Source organism: Lepisma saccharinum, chromosome 1 (assembly GCF_977018435.1).
Source record: "Lepisma saccharinum chromosome 1, izLepSacc3.1, whole genome shotgun sequence".
NCBI lineage: Eukaryota > Metazoa > Arthropoda > Insecta > Zygentoma > Lepismatidae > Lepisma > Lepisma saccharinum.
In genome coordinates, this window is record NC_139229.1 from 142,357,564 (window position 1) to 142,369,991 (window position 12,428).

The 12,428-nt window shown below is 38.4% G+C and overlaps 1 protein-coding gene across 1 annotated transcript in view; it reads right to left on the reverse strand.

The window, feature by feature from the left end:
* Positions 1-2,014: 2,014 nt before the first annotated feature.
* The window catches only part of LOC146001939 (uncharacterized), a 101,320-nt gene continuing 90,906 nt past the window's right edge, over positions 2,015-12,428 (reverse strand). Inside the window, exon 5 of the mRNA XM_083139663.1 lies at positions 2,015-6,545. Coding sequence (XP_082995789.1) covers positions 6,355-6,545 — 191 coding nt within the window. The 3' untranslated portion in view covers positions 2,015-6,354. The remainder of the gene's footprint in view (positions 6,546-12,428) is intronic.

A 12,428-nucleotide genomic window follows, 5' to 3' on the forward strand; every position in this document is an offset into this window, starting at 1 on the left:
TGAACTTCAAGTACAAAGAAGAAGAAGATAAAAACCTCGAGCGACAGTTGCAGAGGGAATCAAACTAGGATCGCATAAACATGAAAGAAAATGGGGAAAAATGGATATAGAAGTCAAGGCAACGGCACTTCACAAAGAAAACGTCAAGAAAATGCAACGTGTGTGCATAAAATAGTCTACGTGTAGAATGTAGACTATCGTTGTTTACGCATAGATGCACATCACAGATTTCAACACACGTGCGGTTGAGTACTTTGGACCTCGTTCGAATTCTGCAGATATGGCAGCCAGTTTTCGAAATGTCGGTCATGTGAAGTACAATCCCTTGTATATATTTATTAGTGGTGTTTGGAGTTGAATTGCTGAACCCGAAAATACCAGATCTAGATCTGATCAATTACCTCCGAGTAAGAAAATAAGATTGAAAATGACATCATGACTTGGTTCCCAGGCGTTTGACGTAAAAATGCAAAATTGTAGAGCAGAAAATTTCCCACCAAAAAATATATTTACTTGTTTGTGTAATTGCTACCATCCCAAAGTGATTGCACATTATTTCGATATTTGCGCAAAAAATTGTATGTGAACACTTTTGCAAATTACAATATACTAATGTAGTGATATTCTGAGTAGTTATGAGTTGTGAAATTATATCAGATGAATGTAGAAATGATTATTTTGACACTGTACTTGAAAGTTATCTGTGAGCAAAATAATCATTGAGAAGTTACACGTGCTTTCAAGTACCACCAGTTCGTATCACGAAGCTTGTAATTTTTAAATAATAAATACGATCACATGTTTCACTTCCTCCGTTTCTCTCTGTCTTCGCGATTATTTTTGCCTGGAGACACGGTGGTCGACTTGGAAGAGGAATTTTCAGTTTGGCGACTACCGATCTTTTACACTGTCTCTGGACTGTAGTACAATAGATAGCGTTCGACTTCTGAAGATGTGCCTAGCTCGGGTGGACGAATCCAAATGAGAAGAGGGGAGTAAGTAGAATCATGCGCGAAAATATGCTATAGGTTTGATTAGTATTTCTCTTGCATGCATTAAGTTGTGCATTACCGCTTACTTTTTTTATGGGTATGACTTGAATTTAATATGGTGCCCTTGATCATTCTTTTCTCAAGTTTCCTAAAGTCCACCTTTTGCACAGTTAAACTAATCGGGACTGAACCTGCAGTATAATGTAAGATCATAACCATATTGTCCCCATCGAGCAACAAACCAGGACATCTTGACTATAAGACGACTATGTCATCGAGGAGGCGTCGCTATGATCATGGGAATGTCAAAAGGCTTTGGCTTACTTTTCTTGCAGAATGGGGATTGGAGTGGTGTTCTAGACTTTTGACTCATGCTCTATTATTATTAAGGTTCAGCTCATGCTGAATTATTATTATTACATAATAATCTTGACCTTAATAACATTAATTTCATGCATATCTTTTCTAACAGTTTATTTCACCGGCATTTGCTTGGCAAGATCCCACAAATACCATGAGCATTACCCAATGAAAACTAGAGAAAATGCGCAAATACTTCATTTTGTGTAAAAATATCTCACATACCCCAAAACATATTAAAATCTGTAACGTGAATTTCGTGCATAACTTTCCTAAAAGTGGAAATTTCCGATACTCGTTTGGCTAGTTTAAAAGAGAAATATGCAATTACATAATTATTATCCACAAAATTGAAGAGAATGTACACTCTTGAACAGAGGCGTCTCCTGAACGCATGTGGTGTATGCTGCGCATGCGTTCAGGAGACGCCTCTGCTTTTCAAACTCTGAACTATCCTTTCCCCTCAACTCCCTTAGCGCTAAGGTTACTAAAACAAGTAATGGGTTAGAAATAAACAAGACATACCTCCAGAATGATATTTCTTTTAATAACGCATGGGCATGACTAAAGACGAAACAATGACAACCATGCAACATAGTAATTTTATATGTATATACATATATATATATATATTTATTTATTTATAATATTAATATCATGGAAATGTGGAAACATAGTAAACATTTGTTTCAAAAGGTACACTGTTCTTTGAAAGAAATGAAGAAAGATAAAAAGTGACATGTTATATTTACGTCCTTGACATGTACAATATAACATCAAGTTCTTTGGTATAAGTCAATTTTTTTTGTTTCTTGAACAACAACAAAGAAATTCGTTTGGCTTGTTTATGGGGTTGAAGAAAATTGTTAATGCATATGAAAAGGCAACGTTTGGAAGTGTTAATGCAGCTTGTTAATTATGTTTTCTTAGGTAAACAAAAAAAAATGTTATGAGAAAAACACGTACAGATGGCTGTACGAGATGCTTTATTATAAAATGCCATTCTTCTGCAAAGCTTTTTATACACTACACCAGTGTTTCGTAATGAAGTTGTCGCTTTCAGAAGTTCTTTTCGTGCAAACACATCAGGATTAACACTAAAGTATAGATGAAAAGGAGATTTCTCGTTTCTCTATTTCGCGCCGTGAAAGTTTCGGCACGTTCTCTTAGGAAGCGGTGGCAGAATAAGAAAAACGCATTACGTATCAATTTTATTTCGTGAGTGGTTCCAGATATCGATCCATTTTTCGCTTTATTTCATGCTGCTGGAACTATTCTAAATTATGTTAAGAAGTGGTGATGGAGATGCACACTTTTTCGCGTTATTTCGCACTGTTGAAACTTCGCTAAATCCTCTATAGAAAGTGGCGGCAGAAATGCACACTTTGTCGCGTTATTTCGCGCTGCGCAAACTTTTCTAAATCCAGTTAGAAAATGATGGCAAAATGGCATTTAAAAAAATAAAGTAAAAAAGTAAAAAAAAAAAAAAAAAAATAAAGTGCTCCCCTGTGCTTTGCTCCACGCCATGGAGGTGTAGAGGGGGTGTGGGGTTAGGGCCCCACACTTTCTTGATATTGGCCGAGCTGGGGTTGATGTGATCAGCACCACGCCCCTGGTCGCCTTTACCCCCCCCCCCAGAGTTTCCTCCAGGTACCCACTTTATACGACGCTGGTTGGGCGCCGGAGCCGCTTGAACAGGTTGAAAAAGTCCCGGTTCTCAGACGCCCTAAAGACCGAGCTACCGCGGCTTATCGCGTTATTTCCAGTCATGGAAAATTCGCTCAATCCACTCATAAAGTTGTGCCGCTTGTGACAATTCGTACGCCCCGTGTCCTTCATTTTCCAGTAGTGATTAACCCTACCCGTTCCCACCCCGACCTCCTGCGCGTAAAATTCTCAGAGAGCACCGATATTTGAGACGAAAATTGCTTTCTTAATCTACTCCCTTGTCTCTTCATCCATCTCCATCCCTCATTTTTTCTTCCCCTCTCTCCTCTTTTCCACGTCTGTCCGTGCGAAGAGCGTGTATCCTCATAAGTATTCCACAAGAATCTTTGGGGGTGAATTGCAAGGGGTAACAGCGAGGCAACTTAATCCACCTTACTCAAGAAAAATGGACAAAACGCAGGAGGAAGAAAGAAGAGACGAGAAAGACAGAGAGAGAGAATTTTCGTACAAAAACCGAAGAATGAATAAAATAAGTTTAAAAAAATATATGTAGAGGAAAAAGTACGGTTTCAAATATATCCTCAAAAATACATGTCATGAGTGCTTTTGTTTGTTTCATAAATCGGTATTGTTAAAATTATTTAACATTTGTTAGGTGTTCATAATTAATGAAATACGGTTTGGATTCATAAGAAAATGTTATATTGCTTTTAATGTAAGGAAGCGTTTTTTAAACATTAATATGTTATGTTGACTAGTATAAGAATTATAAGCGAAAAACTAATCTCGTGCATAAAATCCGACATGGCTGACTTTTTTTTTATGGTAGATTCTATCGGAGGGAAAAATCTTGGGTATTTTCAATATAAGCTCGGTGAACTTTGACCCTGTTATTTTAAAATATAATAATTTAGAGTACTTAACACTTCCAAGACGTATACTGTTTTGCAGGTCTTTTTTTTTTCAATTTATTTTTACAAATATTTGCGAAAGAAAAATTGACTGCACATTTATGTTGAAGCATAGATTCTCTTCCCTTCCTCACCCTGTGCAAAACGAATAGAATACACCACGAAAAGAATTCAAAAGTAAATATCCACTTCTGAAAGTGGTCAAGTTCTGGAAAGATGTGTTTGTAAAGTGCTCAAATGTGTTACTTTTTAATGAAAACAATGTTCAATTTGAAATAACTAACAGCAGCAACAATGTGTATTACTTCAGGTATTATACTGAAATTGGCTTTCATTATAATTTGTAGATTTGTATCATGCTTTTAGATAAAAGCTAATATAATTTTCAAATGGAATACAGTGCCATCTGTATTCTGACCCCATTATCAACAGTTCCAATCCGTTATAGGCACACGCATGATATTCTAAGAGAAATCAACAGCAGAAACATTTCGAATTCTTTAATAAGAATTAAAATGGGACTAATATTCCGTTTGCTTCAGTAAAATATGTTCGCAAGTGGGGCTTTTGACCTCGTAACTCCTTCTTTGGCGCGCCCTTGCAATTATTGATTAATGATAAGAATAAAACAATGAGAAATATACGTTTCTCTCCATTCAACACTCAAATCAAAGAATGGTAGTTTTTATAAAAGTTGTTTTCATATAATATTGCGCCAAAGCTTTGTCATAGTGTTCTGGTACAAGAAAATAGTATACGACAAGATTGGCTCACGTTCGAACACAATTTGAACACTTTAAGGGAAAAAAAAACTTTTTAAAAAGTGATTTACATTTTTTGTAAACCCTGTATAACAGAAACAACTTGAACGAATAAAATAATTTCTTGGTAAATATTGCACAAGTCTATAACAAATAGTGTCGATTTGCTTCTTTTTTTATTTACAATAAAACGTAATGTGTACTTTACTTATACCTGCTAACGTGGTATGTGTTAACATTTAATTATTTTAGCACTAGAGGAATGAATAAAAGTGAATGCACCTTTGACGAGAAATTATTCAATAGAACATTCTTGATATCTTTTTAAGAACAATGTCTTGTCCTTTTTCAGGTATTGCACTTTTCATTTACGTGGTATAGAGGACGCTTGGAGTCCATAGGAGGTAGTCTTCATTGTCTTTGCAAAGTTCTTGCCAACAGAGGTAATGAAGCTTAAACTTAGGCTACACACTTTCCTTATGACGAAATATGAGAAAGCGGTTTGCGTTCCTCAACGGCAACTTCAACGATTTCACACTGAGAAAAATTGAAATTCGACGATAAGAAGTATAACAGTAAATATAGCTTCCTGCGAGGAAGAAAGATACTTCCTTATGAACTCGTTCTGAAGTTTTCTTTGTTTGTTTTTAGAGATTTTGCATCAGAGTTGGCAACCTCAATTCCTGTTTCTGTTATTTTTCAAGTTGGCAACACTGTGCTTCTTGATCTACACTTCACTCAGTTTGCAAGGTTTTCTTCTTCAACTATCACTTGGGAAATGCATGAAGTACACTAGGCTGTGGATATGGCCACTTTGTGACACAATGTTCTATCCCAGAATGCACTCGAACTAATCGATCAAGGTCGTTTCTAGCCCTTAAAAGTCTATTGTAACCCTTGGCCCTTTAGAGGAGTTGTTGGTCAATGAACATAACAAAAAACAGTACTCTGTTTTAAAAAATGCGGCACTCGTTCTTTGTCGATGAATCAAGATACACAGAACCATTTCAACACCTGCGTTCAGCAACAATGAGATTCTCAAAACTGATTGACATTTTCTTCTGGAGGAACAACAACAGGTGTTGTATGTAGACTTTCGGAACTTCAAGAACCAAAGATATTTCATCCTTGAAAAGCAGCACGAAGAACAAAATTCTCACGAATATTTTTGTGTTTTTTTTTTCAAAAGGGTGTGTAAATCAAACTGAGGAACAAAATTTCCAACGAATATTCTTGCATCTCGTGCAGATGCTTGTGAAAATCAATCTGAGGGACAAAATTCTCACGAATATTCTCGTGGTTCTTGCAAAAGTTTGTGAAGAATCAATCTGAGGAACAAAAATTCCCACGAATATTCTTGTGGTTCTTGCAGAAGGATGTGATAAACCAATCTGAGGAACAAAAGTTTTCACGAATATTCTCGTGGATCTTGATGAAGGCTGTGAAAATCAAACTGAAGAACAAAAGTTTTCACGAATATTCTTGTGGATCTTGCAGAAGGATGTGAAAAACAAACTGAGGAACAAAGGTTCTCACAAATATTCTCGTGCTTCTCGCAGAAGTGGATGAAAATCTGAGGAAAAAAAATTCTCACTCGTGATTGTTCCGAAATGATGCCAAAACGTAAGCGTCTCCTGGATTCACTTGATGTTCTTCATGGTCTTAGGTGACCGGTCGGAGCTCCGTGTGTTGAGTCTCTTTGTGACGCCTGAGGTCCACTTTCCTCTGAAACGCCCTCCCACAGAGGTCGCAGGCGAAGGGCTTGAACCCAGTGTGTTTCCGGCTGTGGGTGATGAGATTTGACGATTGGCTGAACGCTTTGCCGCATACTGAACACTTATGAGGCTTCTCACCTGCAAAGAGAAGATAAAATATTTTAGTCTCAATGATAATATCACATTTATGTATCACACCTCAATCAATCTATTCATATTTCAGTTTGCAAAATCATCAATACCTCACTTATCCTTTTAAATTAGTAGTATATCTAAATCCCCTGTACTACACTAATGTCCAAAATTAAAGCAACAAACGGAAATTCTTTCCCGTGTGTCCATTTGATCACATAATACGATCAGGTGATAGTAATACTTATGATGTCATAGACAACTGGTTTAAGATAGAAAATAAACTAACCTTAATGTGCCAGGATTCAGGGGTGCCCATACCCCCCAAGGCCAATGGCGCATCCCCCCAAAATCATGTCATGCGTCCCCCCTAAATCATATTATTCCCGCCCTTAAACCATTTCGTAATTCCCACAAAATATTTAATTATGACAGTGTGTCTACCGAAAGTAACTTTTTCTTAGCTTTACTGAACATTGTAATTGATCTGCCCCTCCTCCCTAAACAGGGGTGCCATCACTCAAGCCCCCCCCCTAAAATGGTTCATCATAATCGAAAATATCGCATGGATCCCACTTTAAACTGTAGGTTCAGTCCCGATTAGCCTTAGAGTGCATAAAGTGGACTTAAAGACCCAAATCAATCAATCGAGAATATCGCTTGTCTTGTAATGTAGCTTTAGTATAAAAACTTCATATTCATCTCATTAAAGCGCCAAACGCACACCGTAGCAACAAATTATTGCGGGCGAAGCGAGCAAGAAAATTTTTACATCCATTTCTTTGCAGGCTTTGAAGAATATTAATTTAATGTGGTGTCAATACTTTCTTAAGATCCCGAGATATTTAGTCTTTCTCTTTTCCAGCTTTTCTTTGGCACATTCCGGGTCGAAAACGTGTGGATGCCATATCGCTAAATACAGTCTCCAAAATATAATGTTCGAACTCTCTCTCCACTACAGAAATCCCTTGACAATCTAAGATTTAACACTTTATCAAGAGCTTTCTATCTCCCCATTTAAATTTCATAATCAATCCTACCACCAAAATCTCCATGCCAATTTTAGACTTACTGTTAATATTGAAGAGTAGATATTGCCTCCTCCAAAAAATTAATTCTCAGTCCCACACCGGAATTTCCGCAACAGTCTAAGACAATAGTAATACACAAGAACTGGATACCCTCCTCAATTTAATGCTCAATCCCCCTCTAACTAAAGTACTCGCCATAATCTAAGAGTTGGATACTGTCCCCCCAAAGCTTAATTCAGAATCCCCCTCAGAACCCACGTGTCAATTAAGGCCTAATATATAGGAGTTCGATACCCCCCCCCCCTTTCGATAATGCCCTAAACACTTCCATTTTTTCATCTAATAGATTAAATATGATGCATTTAAGGTGTAAAATTTTTACATATATTTTGGAAAAGATATAAATATATTATTTGAAGGGAAAAAATCCCCCCCAAAAAATCTCGATGGCGCAACATGCGCCATAAAATCCCCCTGTGGGCACCCCTGCCAGGATTTATCAACAAGAAAATCACGATAGCAACAGGTTAAACTTGGCAAATTTATCAACAACAAAAAATTACACGAGGAAAGGATTTCTGTTTGTTGTTTTAATTTTGGACACTAGTATAGATTGTCAGGAGTGTGACAGAACAGGGGAAAGAGTTGTGTTGTGTTTACTTTTTGCATATTTAATCGAGACTTTGCCTACAGTTTAAAGTGGGATACGCACCACCTTTTGGTTCGTCACATTAGCGCAGCCATGCTGAAAAATCATTTTAATAGGGAAAATGGAGCGAATTCATTGCTATTGCCCTACATTTTGGAAAAATCCTAGGAAACAAACTCACTTCTCCCACGTTGTGAAAAGGCACCATGCCGACTAGACAACTGCTGATTTAAAACCACATGAAAATCATAATGCGAAAAACGATACCAAAACGAGATGAAAATGAAGGCTCATTTTTGGTTCTTCTATAGCTATGAACGAATTCAATCTTTGTTCCACCCTGTCGAGGTACGAAAGCGAAGTATAAACAATTTCCTACTGCTAGTTGTCACGTAATTTTGTTCACGACTGTACCTACTAATCTCGAACACCCCTTAGTACTCGGATGCAAAAATAACCGACACGTGACTCCGGAGAGAATGAATGACTAAAAAAAGACTCAATCATATAACAGGCCGAGTGATATTTTCCATCTCTCCCCCTTCCGACTCCCCTTTCCAGCACAATCCCACCCCTCACACCACAGTTCCTTAAACCATTGCGTTTGCTTTATGCGTGTGCATTTACGCAAAACCAGGAGCTATAAGAGGGTACACCGCACTGTTAGGCCGGTCTCTAGCGCGCTTAATCTGGGTAGTGTGTGTCTCGGGATTAACCTACCAGTCCATGCCGGTGTTCGGTTACAGCTCTGCAAAGAGCAAGATCTGGGGGGAGGAAGGGGGAGGGGATGGAGGGTCCCCTAACATTTGCTTTTTAAAGTAGACGCGTGCTGCAAGTGGAGCTCGTAGAACGCCCATCCTAATCCACTTAGTCTATTAAAGATTCATAATCCATAATCCACTTATACGGTGTAATGATTCATAAGTATTGTGGCCGGGACTGGCTGGAGTGGAAGATGGTTTGTAGGCCGCGTTGGTCCCTCTCGCAGTTGTCGAGACGGCTTATTTTTCCTGAGAATCGGGGGAGAGGCATAGATCGGTTCGCGACGTTTTTGATGGTGACACTGATGCTTTCGCGGCAGTCAGTTGCTTAAATTGAAACGGTTGGAGAGTGTGTGGGGGATTTGAGGTTGGAAGAAATAGTTCCGATTTTGTGTCATAACAATGTCTACACAGGGTGAGTCAAAAGTCAAGTTACATAGGGATTTACAGTATATCTTCAATGTGTGCACGTTGAACATCAATGCATTTGTACACGCGACGTTTCCAGTTCTCCAGAACCTTTTTCAGAACGCCCAGCATAATCATATCTGCACATTACACGATGCGTCCCTTCAGATGCTGGACGTTCTGGATCTTAACTGAGTAGACAAGCGCCTTTAAATGAACCCAAAGGAAAGAAATCCATTGGTTACAAGTCTGGAGACCGCGGTGGCCACTCAAGAAAATCACCTCCACCCTTTCGTCTTTTGTCAGCATCTTCCTTTACTCACAGTCAGAAACTTCCTATGTAACCTGACTTTTGACTCACCATGTATTCATACATTTTTGCCTTCTTATTTGTACGGTATTAACAACCCAGCAGACTTCTGGAACAGTGTCTTCGTTACTACAAGCGGTTGTGCACAGACACAGTAAACATTATATTGTGCGTGTGTTCCTGAGGTCCGTAGTTTGCTATGAGCTAAATGTCACTGAACTTTACGCAACTCATTAAGTACTCTCAAACATGTATTTTAAGCAATATTTAGCATGTAGAAATGATTGTAGTGGGTAGTATTGGGTCCAATAGTATGGGTTTCCATTGTCCTTGTCCTCTCCCAATTATTTAATAAAAAGGTTCACATATAAAAATTCACTTAGACAATAATGAATTTTGATTGTCAGTAACCATTAACAGACTAACCAAGACACAAACTGTCAACGATTCTTGGATACATATATAACTACGATATAACATATTAATATTTCTGAATTAATCATTAACTTTATTGTGTTTTCTGGGAAAAATAATTAAATCAATATTTAGCGCCTTCTTCTAACAAGAAATATGAGCTCAACATCTTTACGTCAATAATACGTAGACCAGTCGATAATTACCTCTTGTCAAAATTTTCTTTAGGTTTGCCGTACTGCTTTATATAGTGTGTTCATAGCGCATATTTAACCCTCATCGCCCATTTTATTTTATTGTTGTTGCAGGGTAAACATGGTACGCCACTCTCCCTTTGCACCAAAGAACAGCGAGGATTGATCCGTTTTTATGTCTGAAGGTGTAACAGGGGCCTTATATCCATCGAGGGATCATCTCAACGAGCTTCACCCACCACTTACGTGTAAATCGCAAAAGTAAATCAGGGTTCCTATACCGCCACAGCCCTATTTGACAGCCGAGAAGAGCTGCTACTTTGCGTTAACAGTCAGGGTAACTTTATTCTTTAGGCTCGCAAGATAGTGTGCGACCAGCGAAACAAACGTTGGTGACAGCTTTACTACATTATTCATACTGGAAGGTTGAGTTAAGTTTTACAGTTCTATCAGACCTGTTATTGTAGATAGAATAACGATTCCGAACATGTATTTATTTTAGTTGTGAAGATGTTTTTAGGTTATTGTTGTTGTTGACGTCGTTCTTTAAACCGACAAACGTCAACAATTGAGTTCCCTATACCGTTTCGCCAGATGAAGATGCCCTAGATGCTGAATGGTTTTTTTTTTTTTTTTTTTTTTGCAAAGGACTGTATTCTGAAGATGCCAGTGGTGAATGTGCATCATATGCTTATCTTTGAGCTCATATTCAATGTGTAGGTGCAGAACATGATCTTTAGGTATGTGATTTCTGAAATGACTTTTTTGTATTACCATTGAGGCAAATAGTCCAAAGAGATTACATTTTCTTTCATGTTGATTAAAGGAATTGCTTTATTCTCTAACAGAATACATTAAAATATTATGACATATTTATTTGTGTCGCTTTGTAATTTAATTCCTTATTTAAACAAGTATCCCGGTTCAGGAACCAGTTTCCTCAGATCTTTCGTGAAAAAGCTATTTTGTGAAACAAAATATTGCTGTAATAGGCATTGTTACACAGTTTATACTTGCGCATGGAATTGATATATACATACATTGATGTACTCCACTTCGGAAAATTTCTTCTGTACTCCGAGTTAAGGGTAAAAAAAAAATGGTTGTTTTCGTGACTTTTCTCTACTAACCATAACGTACAAAAGTAATTTCAAGACACTATTATTATGGATTCAAAAAGGATTCGATATAAATTTGTCTATCTTTCCACCAACAAAAGTCATATGAAGTTGGAACCACTGATATCAGGCACCAGAGCCTCGTTCGCCTGCAAGTTTCCAAGGTGTGCATGTGTTGAACCCTGGTTTTCAATCTCCGGAAAGAACCAAGAGTCTGGCTTTTCCATCCACGATGATTCCATTTAGAGTCTCTCAGATTTTTTCTCCTCCCTCGGACACCCCCATCTTGTCCTTTCAGGCATCTCCCAGGTTGCCCAAGAGCCATCACCATCAGAGCTTGTTGAGAAGAGGAGGGGAGGGAGGAGAGTGGATGAAGAGAGGGCTTGGCGGAGCACCCAAGTGGTCAACGGAATAAGCTCTGGTTTGAGAGAGAGAGAGGGAGGAAAAAATAACAGGAGCGAGTGGCCAAACTGTCAAATCAGCCATAAATTTTATTTGTCCGGGGGGAAACCTTTCCCGCTTCTGCTTATGGCAGATACGGTCCGAGATTACAGCGGACGTGGTCCAGAATGCCAAGGGATGCTGGGAGATTCAATCTCGGACCTGCTGGTCTCAGCTCAGATTGAACCTTTATGGGGACTCTTCAGGGAGGTACACACTCCTCCATCTCTCTCTCTCTCTCTCTCGCACACACACTTTGGATTCCGATCGCACAAAAATTCCACCACCCCCTTGCGAATACAGCCAGAACTATCTTTTCATCCTTCTCTCTCATCTCTCTTTCTCTCTCTCTGTGTGTGCTTCGTATCTTTCATTTCGTTTGGTCCAGACGCTCGTGAATTATTTCTTTCCATCGACTGCAGGGAATCAGTCGATTGGTGTTTTTCTTTCAGTGTTTGCTACCTGCTATACACTTTGCAGAAAACTACAATGTTGCTTTTGTGTAGAAATGGTACCGATAACAAGAGGATATTTTAAAAATTGAGACTACACCAGACCCATGG